At 45.7% G+C, this 18,308-nt stretch overlaps 1 protein-coding gene across 1 annotated transcript in view; it reads right to left on the bottom strand.

Moving 5' to 3' along the window:
* Window positions 1-18,308, bottom strand: part of ttc7a (tetratricopeptide repeat domain 7A) — a gene marked incomplete at its 3' end in the record, with an annotated part of 73,503 nt that overhangs the window by 24,650 nt on the left and 30,545 nt on the right. Inside the window, exons 12-17 of the mRNA XM_084075540.1 lie at window positions 14,778-14,895; window positions 14,417-14,474; window positions 13,496-13,568; window positions 13,040-13,200; window positions 1,223-1,336; window positions 483-595 (exon numbers count right to left, since the gene is read on the bottom strand). Coding sequence (XP_083931666.1) covers window positions 483-595; window positions 1,223-1,336; window positions 13,040-13,200; window positions 13,496-13,568; window positions 14,417-14,474; window positions 14,778-14,895 — 637 coding nt within the window. The remainder of the gene's footprint in view (window positions 1-482; window positions 596-1,222; window positions 1,337-13,039; window positions 13,201-13,495; window positions 13,569-14,416; window positions 14,475-14,777; window positions 14,896-18,308) is intronic.

Below are 18,308 nucleotides of genomic sequence, written 5' to 3'. Positions count from 1 at the left end.
TGGGTCTCAACTGTGCCTCCAGCTGTCTTAAAGGGATAGTTCACCCCAAAATGACTTTTCTTCTATCGATTAATCATCCCATGGAGACTTCAATTCATGGGTATCTTTTAGTTTTTGTCGCATTCCTAAGCCAATAATTAATTTAGTCTCCATGGGCTGACTTTTAATTCTATCCCTTTAAAAATAAAAACGGCCCCCTCTCCGTTAAAGGAAATCATCAATTTAACCACTGTAAACTCCAGCATCCGTATTGTGGGGAGAGCTTTTGCTGAAACTAGCCACGTTGCGCCGTGAGCTTGTCGATCGGCTATTTTCAGCAAAAGCTTTCCCCACAATAACGGAAAACAGAAAAGACCCTAGTATAGAGCCCTGAGGGACTGCGGTCAACCACATATAGGGTTCAAGTGGTTAATGTTAATGTGCTGCCGCCCTGACTGTGCCAGTCCCTTTCCAGTAAGCTTTTAAGCAGGTAGAGTTCAGACCAGTGGAGTCGTCCTGGAAGTCAGGCAGGGTGAGGTGAATGGAGGGCTTCCTGTTCACAGGGCTGGCCTCTGGCTTATCTGCTGCAGGGATACTGCTGCTGTCATCTGTCTCGCTGAAACACACACACACACACACACACGCGCGCGCGCGCGCGCACACACACACGGTGTCAATACACACACGCAAACGAACAGCGTACATACACAGTCATGCATGAATACAATCATGCAGAAAGACACACAAATGCACAAAAAACACTCAAGTGAATTAAAGAACACACACACACACACACACGCGCGCGCACACGCGCACCCCCCCCCCCCCCCCCCACCCACACACACACACACACAGAGGAATTGCACACATAGGCACTCTTGCAGAAACGTACAAGGACACAAGAATGACGCACATTACAGTACAAACATACATACATATATGCATGCATGCACACATTCACTCCGTACAGATAATCAATAGCACAGTACAGTCAACACCTCCCCCCATGTACATCAAACACTGCATGGAGGTTAGGGCTGAGAAAAACACACTGCACACACACATGGATGCCTACACATGCTTCACTACGCAAATAACACACACATGCCATGTGTAAGTCTATACCACACATTACCCACCAATCCACCACACACAGTCGCATGCAAACACAATCTACAGATGACACAACAATGGGTGGATGGATGCACACACACACGTAAATATATATATATACAGTACAAACTTGCGGTTGAGTTCATAGCGGCTCTGCCAGAGTTGCAGCATGTCCTCGCAGGTCTGGAGAGATACAGCTGGGCCTTGGAGTATCTCCTCCAGCTTCACTTTAGTGAACAGCAGACTGGAACACACACACACACACACACACACACACACACACACACACACACACACACACACACACACACACACACACACACAATTTTTGAATAGCCAACGCTATCTAAAAATGACACAGATACCTTTCCGGTTTTAATGAGTTGTATGAGATCTTTTGAACTCTCCGTATACTGTGTGAGTTATAGCGTTACTGTCGGGCAGAAACCTTCCATCTCCATATTGTAACTTTTTTTGTTTTTCCGTAAATTAACACCCCTACTTGATCACACAAACGCATCAAAAGTAGCAGATCCGCAAGCTCGAAACGCAGTGCGAAGGGACTGCGTTTTGAGCTTGTAGATAGGATGCGCAGTTTACGGAGCTAGTTCAGGACAGGCAACTGTCCAAGGGATTGGGCCATCCGATCAGGTGACTATAGTCACATGCACTTTTTCTCCTGATCGGGTGGTTAAAGGTACTGCGCTATTACCTGCTCATTCTGGCTTCCCTGTCTAGCTGAGCTGACGTGCTTTTCTACCGCTGCTGCTGCTGAGATCTGCTGCTCACTGCTTACCTGCATGCCGCTGCCCATGAAAGTCATCCCACCCGCCTCCCCGGCATCCACCTGTAGGCTCTGTTTCTAGATCCCCACGGGGGGTTAATTCATTCCCTGTAAATGCTATTTGGCATGTAACATTCATTAAAATGTTATTCTTACAGGGAATGAATGGATTCAGAGGCCTGACGCCAAACTATGCTTCCTCATGATTTCTATATCCATGCTCAAGCTTGCTTAATAAATATATATTCTAATCCAATCCAAGAGTGGTCTGACTGAACTGCTGGTTTTGCTGTTTTTGAATTACTTTTTGACATCCACCCGACAGAGACGATATGTCAGAACTCTCCGTAAGTGTGCTTGGGGAAAGACAGCGCAGCACTGGTTGAGGTGCTAACCTGAACGTGTGCTGCTGGAAAATGCAAAGTAAACACACTGAGGATTGTTATTGTGTAGCCAAAGAGTCCATAACAGGACTGTGATGCAAAGCAAAAGGCAGCTGCTTTCAACGTGTTCTGTACTTGCACGGTAACTGTCCCTATAAAGGAATAAAAAAACTAAAACAAATACAAATACAGGCAAACATGCATAGCTACTGTATGTAAATACGTTCATACTGTATGCATGTTCTGTATGCTGTATATGTACATACAGTACATGTTACTTAGATAATAAAATACAGTGCTGTATGCAGTAGATAATAGATATATAAATGCACAATAAAATTGTGCATTTAAAAATGGAAACAAGGATTTTTTTCTTTTAGCCTTAGGACTGCTAAACCCGCACCCGCTGCCCACTAGCCGTGAATTTCGTCCCATTACCCGTGAATTAGGGAGCTGGCACTGTCTCTAAACGCTATTTTGCACCCGCTATACCCGCTATACCCACTATTCATTACGCCGACTCCACTATTTGCGCCTGGAGGTGTCCCAAAATAGCAATTTTTGCGGGGGAACGCCGATTGCCTAGTCCTAAATCCCAAATTAGTGGCTTTAGCCACTTTGGCCCTTTATAGAGCCGCACATGTGTTACTGTACCACGTGCTGTTTACATCTCTGACTAATTAGTATTCAATCAATAAAGAAAAAAAAATCCTATGGACCCAAAGGAACTCTGAGCATTTGGCTGTGAAGGGTGGAGCTCGGGTCCCATCAACTACTGCAACAATATACAGTCAGAGAGATCCATACCAAACAAAGAGACTAAAGATATTCATCGTGTGTGTGTGTGTGTGTGTGTGTGTGTGTGTGTGTGTGTGTGTGTGTGTGTGTGTGCGTGCGTGCGTGCGTGCGTGCGTGCGTGCGTGCGTGCGTGCGTGCGTGCGTGCGTGCGTGCGTGCGTGCGTGCGTGCGTGCGTGCGTGCGTGCGTGTTGCAGTGCTGTGTCAAAAGGTTGATGAGGGGTGGAGAGATGGAGTGTGTTTTCACTCAGCTCTTTGTGCTGAACACAACTGGTTAAGTGATGAGGGAGTCTCTGGTGTGTGTGTGTGTGTGTGTGTGTGTGTGTGTGTGTGTGTGTGTGTGTGTGTGTGTGTGTGTGTGTACGTGTGTGTGTGTGTGTGTGTGTGTGTGTGTGTGTGTGTGTGTGTGTGTGTGTGTGTGTGTGTGTGTCTAAGTGCCAGGGGGCTCTCAGAGGATGCATTCTGTCAGGGGCATCACTCATCCATGAGTGTGAACAACGGAGGAGAGAGAAAGAGAAAGAGAAAGAGAGAGAGAGAGAGAGAGAGAGAGAGAGAGAGAGAGAGAGAGAGAGAGAGAGAGAGAGAGAGAGAGAGAAATAGAGAATGAGAGAGAGAGAGAGCTCGGTAGAGAGACAGAGGCAGAATGGAGATGGAGAGCGAAAAAGACACGGACAGAGAGAGACAGAAAGAAAATAATAAAACAGAGAGACAGAGAGGACGAAATATAGTGACACATAGTAAAAGAGAGAGAGAGAGAGAGAGAGAGAGAGAGAGAGAGAGAGATATTGTTGCTGTCCGGTGGAAACCTCATATGTCCAAAACTGTTTCTTTTCTGGATTCAGACATAGCAAAAATAGCTGATCTACCAGCTCAAAACAGTCGCGTTGTGGCTTTTTTGGTACTTTTGTGAGACACTGCAGTATGACGAATTAGGGCATTCATTTACAAAGAAAAAAAAACAACAAAAAATACTTAAAATATGGACATAAGAGGTTTCTGCCCGACATCAAGGATATTCTCTCTATGTGATGGCTGCCTGCTGAGCTGTCTGCTCCCTGCATGTGTTGAAGCACTCCTCCAACAGAGGAGGGGGAGGGGGAGAGAGAGAGAGAGACAGACAGAGAGAGAGAGACAGAGAGAGAGAGACAGAGAGAGAGACAGAAAGAGAGAGTGTGATGGTGGAGGATCAATATCAAAGCGAGACGGGCTGTGTCAAGGGAGGTACCTCCAAGGGACATCCTACCTCGTTAGTGGCTGGCGGGTCAGTTTGTGTGCGTGTGCGCGCGTGCTTGTGTGTGCATGTGCGTGTGTGTGTCTGTGTGTATGGGGTCCTCCTGATGGATGGAGAGACAGGGAGGGAGGTGGTGATGATGCTGGTTGTGGTGCTGACAGGCAGTAGTGGAAGAAGTACTCTGATTTATTTTACGTAAAGGAGTACTTCACCCAAAAATGTACTTATTTTTTATCAATTACAAACCCCGTGAAGCATTGAATTCATGGAGATTTTTTTGTTTTTGCGCATTCCTAAGCCAATAATGTTATTACTGGCGAAAAGATGCTAATGTATCCGGTAGGAGACTCAAGGGAGACTCTTTGAGTCTTCTACCGGAGAGACCGCCGGTCATCAATTTTTTTGGGTGAACTACTCCTTTAAATTAGCACCACACTGAAGATGTTACATGTAAGATTCCTGTTACACATACACATACATAAGTGAGTATTCCTGTCATCAAGTACCAAAAATGTTAATTTATTTTGAAAATAGGCAAAAAAAAAATAAGCTTGTACATAATATAGCTGACGTATAAAATAAGGCTCAATTGGTCAATGTGTGTTTTGTAATAATAATCATAATCTGCAAAGTAACTAGTAACTAACGCGGACAGATAATTGTAGTGGAGTAAAAAGTACAATATTTGACTCTGAGATGTAGTGGAGAAGTATAAAGTGCTGGTGGTGGAGTGGAAGTCGTTGCTGTCGGGCAGAAACCTTGTATGTCCATATTTAAACTTTTCACCCTTTTCTGTAAAGTAACGCCCTACCTCTTCATACTACAGTGTCACAGAGAAGCAGTGAAAAGAGCAGAAGCTCACAGTGCATCGTGGTGAGATGCGACACACTGTGAGCTTGTAGATAGGCTATTTTCACAATAAAAAAATCTCTCTAAAATAATAATAAAAAAGGAACCGTTTCGGACATACAAGGGTCCCACCCGACAGTGAAGCGGTGCAGGTTTTACTTGAGGTGTGCTGCTATAATGTAAGTAGCCTGAGTCTGACGTGTGGAGAGGAGACAAGTTCTGTCGGGGGACGCGCTGTTCAGCATACACCTGTCACAGCTGTCCACAGCACTGTGCATGTGTGTGTGCGTGCGTACGTGCATGCATGCGAGTGTGTGTCTCTAGACTCCCCATTAGCAGTGCGGCACAGCGTTTAAGAGGGGTGTGTTGGTGAAAACCTAACCTAGTGCTGAAATGTGTTTCCTCCTACGTGCGTGCATGCGTATGTGTGTGTGTGTGTGTGTGTGTGTGTGTGTGTGTGTGTGTGTGTGTGTGTGTGTGTGTGTGTGTGTGTGTGTGTGTGTGTGTGTGTGTGTGTGTGTGTGTGTGTGTGTGAATCATATTATGCACAGTCGAGTGGGCCTCCATCTCCGTGGGTGGGGCACACGATGCAAACTTGGTAACCCTGCACATACAGCACAAATACGCACAACACTCACAAATGTATATCCCATACGTCCTGGTTAGTAATTTATTCAGCCATTTATATTCTGTAAATCCTATTTTAAAATAGGTGGACGGTGGGTGGATGGTGGACGTCATGAAAACAACAACCAAACCCGTTTTCTGACCTGTACCAAATTTGGCACAAACACTGTTCAGGGGTCTGGCATGAGAATAGTCACACCAGTGGCCACGTGTGGCCCACAGGGGCCATGTCAGGGGCCCCCCCGAGGACCACAGGCACGCTGTTGCTCCAATCCTATGCCACCAAACTTGCCACAAACACTGCTCATATCACTACGCCGTCACGCTCATGTCACCTTGACTCATCTTGCTACCATAATTGACGGCCACAGTCATGGAGTGTACACGAGTGTATGTGCTCAATTGCCAAGCAGACACATGGCCCAACTAACTCCACATTTTCCCCCAAAATTCCTCAATATTCTGCCTGTGACACCAGCTGCTTCGCATCCCATCACTGTACTTGCAGGATGTACAATTAATATCAAACGCATTATGCTCCAATACTTATGCAAATCACTTCGCCAACACAAAATTCACGTCCGGGTGTTTCTTTTCACCAGCCAATCACCTTTCACGTTGCCACGTCCGTTGCCACGTCGCGCTGACGTACGCTAAATCACTTCGCCAACACAAAATTCACGTCCGGGTGTTTCTTTTCACCAGCCAATCACCTTTCACGTTGCCACGTCCGTTGCCACGTCGCGCTGACGTACGCTAAACAAGCGCTGCCGTGCGCACAATGCAAACGAGCCCAAAGGCGCGCAAAAATAAGCCGACCATTGCTTAGACACAAAGTCAGACCTGGCAACGCAGCCTACCATTCTGTTTGACTCCGTTCCACAAGTAAATATTGTGAAAATAGCCGATCTACAAGCTCGCAACGCCTCACGTTGAGAGGCTTTGTAAGCTTGTAGATCGGCTATTTTCTACATGATTGCCTCTTTCTTACATTCTTTGCCAATGTGGCCCATGTTTTCATAGTATAGTTTGTTGACTACTTCTGTTGCAGAAATGGCCATTTCCTTTACTTTCGTTTTTTTATTGTCTCCGCCAGGCCGAAAGGCATGGCGCAAGACTATGTTTCACCCCCTGTCCGTCCGTCTGTGATAGCTAATCTCTCACATCGTTGACTTGATCGCAGCAAAATAACAGCCCGATGTGGAGAGTCAGTGAGAGCTGGATAAACGAGGTAAAATGTGTCAAAAGGAGTCTGTACGGCTGTCGATAAATGAACACATGACGTCGGTGGGAGAGGAGATATTGTGTCTTTTGGACAAACAGCAGCGTGGTGCTGATGTTTGTTGTGTGAAGCAGCTTAATGTCAGAGTGTTTGTGTTGGAGCGCCTCAGTGCGGCTGCAGAGTTCATGTGCAACCTCTTCCAGAGAGACACAGAGACACTAGAAACTCTGCTGGGGAAAAAAAACATAAAAGGGACAAGGACTGACAGATACAGAGATCTCCATATATGGGCATAAAGGGACAAGCACTGACACGGCCCGCACTCTGGATGTGAGGGCCGCGTAGCAGCCCGAACCTCTAGTAATTTCAAATGGGCGTAACTCGGGGTCCTTTGCTTTGATCAGCACAATATAGGATTATATTTGAAGAACGTGTAGCGGCCTGAAAATCTAGTAAACTTATATATATTCTACCTCATCACCCCATGAAGATGCAATTCCAAATTCAAACCATTATATATTGTATGCCAGTCTATAGTCATTCTTAACACCAATGTCTGTGCATATTGATGCTGTTTTTCACACCTTCAACGGGCCCTTCACACAGGAAGCACATAGGCAGCAAGTGCCATTGATATGAATGAAGAGTCGTTTGTCACTTGCGCTCTGGTGTTGTGGTGAGTGCAGAGCATCTCCAATGTCTACTGCTGCACTGACGTTACAACCAAATTCAACATTTTCAACACTACATTTTCAACACTACCCCTCCAGCAGCTGACCTTTCAATGTGCAGCCAATAGCTAGGGAGAGCATGCCACACCAACATGTCATTGCACATACTTGAGCACATAAGTGACAAATAAAACCCCTGGAATCTTGAGATCCATCACTTTGATTCGTTTGACTTACAACATCCAGGCTGGTGCTGTTTGCCGGAGATAGTGTAGCACCCGATTCCTGCCGGCCTAGGATCAAACGCCTCCCGAGGCTTAAGTCTGATTTATACAGATTTATACTAGCTTGTAGATCTGCTATTTTCTGCACGCGAAATGGCTTGCAACTGAAGTATAACTCAGTCTTTACTCTCCTGTCCTGTGCCTCTCTGCTGTGACCCCAAAAACATCACAATTTGAGGACAGGGGCCATGTGGTAAGGTGCATGAAGAGCCAGTGAGCTGAGTGCAGAGACTCTCTGGCTGTGGCTCGCTGAGAGCTGTGAGCGCCAGAGTAAACCTCATATATAAATAGCTAATAACGCTCCCCGGGAAAAGTGGTACATCTACAGTATTCCACACTCCCACAGATCACAGCCTGTATTCTAACACAGGCACACGCGCACGCGCACACGCACACACACACACACACACACACACACACACACACACACACACACACACACACGTACACATGGCTGCACACAACAGGAATACACATATCGGTATAATAGACACATGCAAAGATACACAGGCACACACACGAACATGCACAGATATATAAACTGCACACTACGCACAGATACAGTACAAGGGCACATACACATACACACACACACACGCACGGCAACGGCATGAGCTCAATTATGCACACTCACAAGCAAGGGAAGGCATACTTGAGCGGGTGTGTTGATTGTACATGTGCATGCAGACACACACACAGTAAAATCCTCAATGTTAATGTATCCCTTTGTAACTGAGTGTACCCTCACACTTGGTTACTCTCTGAGTTAAATGAACACTTAGGATTTTAAGGTGCGCGTGCATATGCGTGCACGCACGCACGCACGCACGCACGCACGCACGCACGCACGCACGCACACACACACACACACACACACACACACACACACACACACACACACACACACACACACACACACACACACACACACACACACACACACACACACACACACACACACACACACACACACACTCATCCTGCAACATCCTGTTAGATGGATACAGAATCAAAGTGAGGGATTAATCATTCTCTTCAGTACAAACCGCGAGACCGCAGTCGCGTGGCCCTACAGTATCTCTCTCTCTCTCTCTCTCGCTCTCCCTCCTCTCACACTTTCTCTTCTCTTCTCCCTTCCCCCTCTCTCTCCTCTCCTCTCGTCTTCTCGCCTCAGCTGTATCTCTCTCTCGGTGGCAGAATCCCATTTCACATTGAAATGCATGCTTGTTTACTGGCTGATTAAAATTTCAAAGAAAGGGAGAAAAAAAAAGAATAAAAAAGGCAAAAAGGAGTGGAGAAGGGAGAAGAAGGGAATGAATGAAAAATAGGAAAAATAGGAAGGAAGGAAGGAAGGAAGGAAGGAAGGAAGGAAGGAAGGAAGGGAGGATGTGGGAGAAGAGTGGAGGAGGATTGGGTGTATGGTATAGGGGGAGGATGTGGGAGAACGGGAGACTCTTTTCCCGTTGTTTCACCCAGCTTGACGTGGTTTTGAGGTTAGGTTAAAGGGGCTACACCATGAATTTCATTTTTTTTAGGTTTTTAGTATTTTTTGGGCTCCCCAGTGTCTCTTGTACCAAAACAAATATTTTTTTTAAACATTCAGTCATTCATGCTCATTTCATGGATTTCCTGAATGGGCGTGTCTGAACAGGCCATTTCAGAATGGCTGTGCAAGTGATGTCACTTGCACAGATTTTGCATTGACGATGGCCAGACAGAATTGCTCAGTAGCTCCCCCCTGCCCAATAGGACGTTTTGGTATTGCAGCTGAAAAAGCTTGGAATGACAGACAGTCAGATTGTGAGAAAAAATATCTGGATGTTTTTTAGGCTTACAACCTGTTTAAAACGTATTAGGGGGCAATATTTATATATAATATATATTTTTTTAATTCATGGTGTAGCCCCTTTAAGGCATAATTTATGTGAGGTTAGGTAAAGTTAGGGTTATTAGGCATAGTGTTTGTGAGGTTAGGGTTAGGGTTACAGTAGGTTTAGGCACAGTTTTTGTGAAGTTAAAGGTTAGGGATTATTATGCGGAACCTGGGCGACACACCAATGAAAGAGGGAGTCCCGTGGGAGAACAGTGGAGGGGGATTGAGTCTATGGTATAGGGGGAGGATGTGGGAGAACAGTGGAGGAGGATTGGGTGTATGGTATAGAGCAGTGTTGATTTTGAGAGCAAATTTTGATTTAGTTTTAGTCATAGTCTTTTGAATAAAATTCTGTTTAGTTTTAGTAATATTTTAGTCATCTGAAATGTTTTACTTTTAGTCTAGTTTTAGTCGACTAAATATCCAAAGATTTTAGTCGACTAAATCTACAGTTGATTTAGTCGACTAAAATGTATTTTTGGCAGGCCGTGAGGACATCAAAATGACTTTCACTTAGCAGCATGCCGAAAATAGCTGATCTACAAGCTTGTAGATCAACTATTTTTGGTCTGTGACACCCGCACGCACCCATGATGACTTGTCTTAGTTCTATTGGATCTCTTCTCCACTAGTCCCTCCCAAACATTTTTGTCTAGTTTTTATTTGTTGACCAAATTGTCAGTATATATTTAGTCATAGTTTTAGTCATCAAGGCTTAGTTTTTATTTAGTCAACGAAATCAACACTGTTATAGAGTTAGGGAGTGTGAGAACAGTGGAGGAGGATTGGGTGTATGGTATAGAAGGAGGATGTGGGAGAACAGTGGAGGAGGATTGGGTGTATGGTATAGAGGGAGGATGTGGGAGAACAGTGGAGGAGGATTGGGTGTATGGTATAGAGGGAGGGTGTGGGAGAACAGTGGAGGAGGATTGGGTGTATGGTATAGAGGGAGGATGTGGGAGAACAGTGGAGGAGGATTGGGTGTATGCTACAGCGAGTTGACAGTTTGCCGCGGTGCCGGGGCGATTGCTAACAGGAATCACACACATGCATGCATGCATGCGCAGCACACTGCCACAGAGATATGCACAAATATGCATGTGCAAGATTACCACTGCATGCCCACGAAGCCATGTGCGCACGCACACACGCACGCACGTACGCACGCATGCGCACATGCATGCACGCACACACACATACTTAAACACACATAAACATACAACCGTCAGGGGGATGCCCTGCACTAGTGTACTAAGCTTTGATGTTTGCGCACGTGCACACACACACACACACACACACACACAGCTGAATCCCAACCGAATGATTTACATTGAAATATTATTAAAAAATCCCCTCTCTGCCTCCCACTCTAGCTCTACTCTCTACTGTCTGTCTCTACTGTAGGTCTCTACTGTATGTCTCTACTGTCTGTCTCTACTGTATGTCTCTACTGTCTGTCTCTACTGTCTGTCTCTATTGTACACTATGTCTCTACTGTATGTCTCTATTGTATGTCTCTACTGTACAGCATGTCTCTACTGTATGTCTCTATTGTACACTATGTCTCTATTGTATGTCTCTACTGTACAGCATGTCTCTACTGTCTGTCTCTACTGTCTGTCTCTATTGTACACTATGTCTCTACTGTATGTCTCTATTGTATGTCTCTACTGTACAGCATGTCTCTACTGTATTTCTCTAGTCTACTGTATGTCTCTCCAGAACAACTCCATAACTGCTCTACCTATATGACCTCATGGTTGCCGGGCGATGGGGATTCCTGGCACAGAGAGCGATGTGATTGGCTGAGCCCAGGAAAGCGATCTTAAATGGGTCAAAGCAGGCAAAGCAACTCCATGGAATGGGTGTTTGTACATTTGTGTGAATCCTGTGTGTACATGTGTGTGTGTGTGTGTGTGTGTGTGTGTGTGTGTGTGTGTGTGTGTGTGTGTGTGTGTGTGTGTGTGTGTGTGTGTGTGTGTGTGTGTGTGTGTGTGTGTGTGTGTGCGGGAGAGAAGATTGTAGTTTTCAATGGCGCACAGTAACCTCATCTAAATATTATACTGTTCTCAGTGTTTTCCCTTTTGCTTCTTCCTTCTCCCCCTCCCCCATCCTTCTCTCACTCTCTCCCTCCCCCATCCCTCTCTCAATCCATCTCTCTATCCCTCCCTCCCTTCCTCGATCAATTTTCTTGTTTTCCTACATTTTCTTCTCTGGCTCTTTGAGCAATGTATCCCCCATCCGCCTCTGCTTTCTTTGGGACCGTGGAGACCAACAGTGACCCCCAATGGTTGTAACAGGAAGTGCTTTTACCAGCACGTTTCAAAAAAGGGAGGAGGAGCGGCGAGAGAAAAAACATTGGAAAAACTAAAAGGGAAGGTGATGCAACACACAGCCATTCAACCAGGATACTACAGCACAGGTGTGCTACTTCTGCATTGGTTGTCAAAGTCAAAGCAACAATGTGGAGCACGCAGCAAGATGGAAGGAAACTGTACTGTACAGTATACACATACTGTAATACAGTACTAGACCTGGGTCAAATCGTGCAGTGTTTCCCAAACAGTGGTTCGGACTCATTTTTGGGTTGTGGACCCATTTGTATGGGTCGCAGGTAAATATCGCTTTTTTATTTCCTACAAAAGTAGCAACATTTTTCAAAAGAAAATCAGAGAAGTTGTGTAAACAGCCAATCTACAAGCTCCCATCGCAACGATTCTATTTAAATATGTATCTATCAGTGTGTGTGTGTGTGTTAGTCAGACCCAGACAGAGTGAGAGTACGTGAGCAGATGATCAGACGTGGGTCATAGCTGCAGTGTTAAAGGGTAAGGGTGTATGTGGCGTATAGGTACTGCAATGCAGTCAAGTCTGGCACGTCTAAATAAGGCTTCAAGTGTACGTGAGTCAGGGTGTGTGTGAGAGAGGGAGAGAGAGAGAGAGAAAGAGAGAGAGAGAGAGAGAGAGAGAGAGAGAGAGTGTGGTTGGCCCCCCACACACAGTAGAGCTCAGACACTCTATCCCCACAGAGAGGTCTCTGACTGGGAATGGGCCTCATTGCACCACTCACCCACACACACACGCGCGCGCACGCACGCACACACGCGCATGCATGCGCGTGCTGGAGGATCACACTGTACTGTATAGCGGTGACCCCGTGTATTTTGTGTTTGAGCGCTTGGTACTTGAAGCTGTCGGGGTGCTGGCTGAGGGCCAGGCTCACTTACTTGAAGTTGTCGGGGTGCTGGCTGAGGGCCAGGTTGACGGTGTCCAGGGAGTGACGGTGGTGCTTCTGGGCGCTGAGCAGCAAGGCCAGCAGGTGCAGGGAGTGCAAGTCATCCCCGCGGAGGGACAGAGCCACCTGCAGGGGCTCCATGGCTGACGACACCTGCAGGCAGCGAGTGAATTCAGAGAGTTACAAATTGATCATTTTACACAGAGGATTTTGCAGTCATCCCTCTTTTGCAAAGGGCTTCACCACAGATGGTTGTGGTGTTGAGGTTAGGTTTAGGAATAGTTTCTGTGAGTTTAAGGTTAAGCTTAGGCATAATTTTTGTGAGGTTAAGGTTAGGGTTAGGGATAGGCATATCAGAAAAAAGGGGGTCCCGTGTGCAGTCATGAGTCAGTAGGGCTGGGGGGGGGGGTCCAAAATGGAAGACTCACAGTGAGACAGAGGACCATACCTGGCGTACCAGGGCCAGCTGGAGAGATAGGTACATAGCGATCTGTGAATCCTGGGGGTCCAAAGTGTGGGCCCTGTGGAAGAGACGGGCAATGCGAAGTAGATATTATAGACAAAAAGCCAGGTGTTTGTTTTACCATGCAAAGCGTACCAGATGGGTGGGTGAAAGCTCATAGATCACAGAATGTGTATGCAGAACTGACTTTCACAAAGTTTCATGTGATTGCATCAAACTTTCTAGGGCTCACTAGTAGTAAGCCACACCCATCTGGCACTGGGGTATGATCAAACAAACTATACAAAAACAGTTCAAGATCAAGTCTTCTTTATAAAAGATGACAATGCAGTCACATTTGGGTGTTAACTCAGTGTAGGAAATGCACACGAATCATACAGTAGACAATCCTGAGTATTCATTAATTCAGGGACTTTTACTTTGAGTATTCCCCTTTTTAATACTTACTGTGCTTCTACTATACGTGTACTATTATAGGTTAAGCTACCCAGCAGCACACATAAAGCAATTAAAATCAGCCCTACCTTTACTGCAACATCACATTGATGAACGTTTAATGCATTACTAAATACAATCCAGAAATCTTTGTTCACCATAGTCAAGTGTAATAAGTGCTATTGGTCAAGTGCAATATGCAGTGGTTGTTTTTTGGTTTTCTAACTTTTTACTTTAGATGTATATTGTATGTATTATGGATGTTCTTATCGTTGACAACAGACTTTTATGACTTATGACTGACCCAACAGTTTATTGCATGAAGCTGCTGTACCTTTGGAAATACAAGTATAAGTAAAAGTACAAAAGTATAATACTTGTAACAGAGTATTTCTACATAGCGGTATTTCTACTTTTACTGTGAGTACATCTTCCACCAGTGAGTGTATGATAGGCAGACAGTGTTCATACTTGCTCAGAGCTGTCAGGGCTCTCTTGTTGAACTCGTCTCGGTCAGCTTTCAGAGTGGCTGGAGACAAAAGACACGTGACTTTTCAACACACAATGAATTGTCTTCTTTTAAGAGTCAGTGACTGATCGTATTGTGTTAGTGTTAATCTATCCACTTGTAACCCTGTGTGAAGACTAGGGTTGTATTATTGTTGTAATTCACTTAATTATTCAGTTTATGATGACTACTATTAGGTCATTTTGTTTTATTGTTTAATCATATCTTTATTGGAAGATAACTTCTGTCTTGGCAGCTGCTTCGGACATGGGTCCATTTTGTTGCATCATCAACCCTCATGCTTGGAGAGGGTATTGGACTGACCGTCAGAGGCTTGCAGACTGCAGCAGAGACCCAGAGACAGGTAGGCCCTAGGCAGGAACTCTCCTGCCTGCTCTCCCATAGACACCACACTCTGAGACAGCTTCTCCCCCTCCTCCAACTGGACGCGTGCGCGCACACGCGCACGCGCACGCACACACACACACACACACACACACACACACACACACACACACACACACACACACACACACACACACACACACACACACACACACACACACACACACACAGCAAGACTTCTTTAAGCATATTATACATAAATGTACAAACATACAGTCACATGCATGCAAAACACACAGTCATCACACTCAAACATCAACCTGTAGTACTGTACATCACACAGTATGCACACAAGCACACAAACACAGACATACATACACACCACAGGTGTTTTTCACAAGACAGGTATCCACGTTAATTAGGTCCTGGCTCTTAATCAGTTTGATTCATAGGTCAGGACATCATGTAAGGTAATCAATAATACATAAGTGCATAACCCCTGTGTGCACTCTGCTAGCTGAACGTTTGGAGGGGTAAGCTCATCTCCTGTAGCGTTTAGAACGTCAGAGACAGGGTGCTGACAGTGTAAGAGAGAGAGGGGGGGAGGAGACACACACACACACACACACACACACACACACACACACACACACACACACACACACACACACACACACACACACACACACACACACACACACACACACACACACACACACACACACACACACACACACACACAGACAGACAGACAGACAGACAGACAGACAGACAGACAGACAGACAGACAGAGAGTACTGGTGTGTGGGGTTAGTGTGAGGACGACCCAAGTAGACTCAGTTGAAGGACAGTGCAGAGTTTGCTGAAGGACAAACACACACATCTACTGGCTAGCCCACACTCACACACACATGTGTGCGTGCACACACACACATGCCTGCGCGCGCGCACACACACACACACACACACACAGCGGCAGGCAGACTGCAGGTGTCCGCTCTGAGCCCAGATGAAATGAGGTGAGATGAGGTGAGCTGAGCGGAGGGAGGTAAAAGTGTGTCACTTCGAGTGAGATAACAGTGATGATGATGTGTGTGTGTGTGTGTGTGTGTGTGTGTGTGTGTGTGTGTGTGTGTGTGTGTGTGTGTGTGTGTGTGTGTGTGTGTGTGTTCCATCTCTCTCTCCCTCTGCAGCTCTCTTTGTCTCCGTTGCTCTGATTCCGTGCACACATTCTGCTCACGTGCGTCTTGAGAGGATTAGGAGAGACAGAGGGGGGGAGAGAGAGAGAGAGAGAGAGAGAGAGAGAGAGAGAGAGAGAGAGAGAGAGAGAGAGAGAGAGAGAGAGAGAGAGAGAGAGAGAGAGAGAGAGCGCACATATTGCTGCTGATAGATGAGAAACGTGTACGGTATGAAAATCCCCAGTGTCGATTTAATTCTTACGGGTCCATTTGGTTCAAACTGTATGCTCTCTCAACGTTATAGACCCGTAATGGTCCCTCTGGTTCCATTTGTACACTATCAGAGTTAAATCTGTGAACACAGATTAGTTTGACTGTGTATCTGTTTCAGCGAGTGTGGGAAAACACGGTCAGCTGTGCATGTGCATGAGGTTGGTCATGCGTTTTGAATGCTTTCCCCACATCACTAGGGGTCATGAAACTCAGTCTAAAGCTGAAATATGTAAGCCTTCAATTTGATGATTGGCTTCAGAGACGTGCAAATCACCTCGGTCAACTTAAAGTCTCACAGGCTCGTTCCACCATGGACACAGCGATGAGCAAAATGAACTGTTTAACCCCATGAACCCTAGCATCCCTATTCTGGGTGTGTCATAATAAGTCATAATATTAGGTGAAACTAGGCGAACGTTCACCGACAATAGCAGATCTACAGTACTGCCAGTGGTAGTATTTCCAATTGTCTATACTTTAACTTCTACTTCACTACATATCAGAGGCAAATATTGTACTTTTACTCCACTATTAATTATTTGAACACTTTAGTTACTAGTTAATTTTCAGATATAAATTATGATATTATAAAACATACATTAACCACTTTAGGCCTATTTTATACGTAGGCTATTTGAAAATAGCAGATCTACAAGCTCACAACGCGTCGCATCGCGACACGTTGTGTTTTTGATGCCAATACTTTTGTACTTTTACTTAAGTCAATTTTGAATTCTGGACTTTGGTGTAGAGGGGGGAAAAAGAGGGTACAGACCCCTGGGGGACCCCAGTGGTTAACTTTATGCCTAAATGGCTAAATGTTAAACGCAAAGACAGCTGGAGAGTGGACCTGCCTGGCGGTCCTCGGCTCGGCGTGACTGAATGGGGGACAAAGGGGATGTAAAGTAAAGGAAGGGGGGGGTGGCTACGCTAGCAGTCTGCCACACAGCGCCATGCAGTCAGGCTCGGGCCAGACTGTCCAGTGTGCGGAGCTCTGACGGTGGATAATGGGGGGGCGCTTTATGTAATGCCCCACTGCACTAGAACCATAGTGTCCTATTGTGATTAACGCTGTAAGCTCCTTAGTGTTCTTGGCCTGCCATGATCTCCAGCCTGACAGATGTGTTCTCTCCATTCCGCTGTGGTTAGCTCCTCCGCTCTAATCTCTGTGACCCCTTTCTCCCCTCTCTCTCTCTCTCTCAGTACTCTTTTTCTCTCTCAGTACTCAGGCTGTGAACGAACGGCAATCCAAGCTGGCTGACTGTCACAGATTCTGTGTGTCTACTCACTCACAGTATGTAAACCTGTTGTCATTTTAGCCCTGAAAAAAAATAACCCATTAGAGCTGCAACTTTTGTAACCTCTTATTTCTACAAATAGTGTTTTATGCACACACACATACGGGTATGACCATGCCTGCACGTACACATAATTATGCACAGGAACTAAACAGAAATCAACTGCATCTGCTAGGTCAAATAATAACACGTTTCTCTTCAACCATTGACTGATTAGTTTGAGTGGAATGGATTTGTTATGCGGTGAGAGAGGGCATGCAGGTGGCTGGAGTGACCGAGGAAGACAGAAAACAGAAGCAGATAGAAACAGATGATCCGCTGTGGGGGCACCTGATGGGAATTCACAGAAAGGAGGAGGAGGATCTGAGCGTGTAGACTTGTAGATGGGACAAACGTCAACACATCCCCTAAGTGGTTCTCAAGGACCCCCAAATTGAAATGTATTTGGCCGTGGACCAGAAAATGGAGGTTGATGATTTTGTGCCAGGGACCCCCAGAAGTGAAGATTTGTGTTAAAGAAATCTGTGTGCTTGTGGATCGGGTATTTTAGCAAAATATGGTTAAAGTTGTTGAAATGATTGTGATGCTGTATTATATTACTATATTATACATTTTACTGGGGACCCTTTAGAACCCCCCCCAAGGACCCCTGGGGGTCCCCGGACACTACTTTGAGAAGCACTGATTTAGTGCATAATGTGCATAATGTGCTATTACCATCAGGCAAAAGGTACAGGGTGCTGCCTGTCCCTCCGAATCAG

Source organism: Gymnoscopelus microlampas, assembly GCF_963454915.1.
Source record: "Gymnoscopelus microlampas genome assembly, chromosome: 13".
Taxonomy (NCBI): Eukaryota; Metazoa; Chordata; class Actinopteri; order Myctophiformes; family Myctophidae; genus Gymnoscopelus; species Gymnoscopelus microlampas.
Note: the sequence above shows the minus strand (reverse complement) of the source record. Positions and strands in the feature narration are given on the sequence as shown.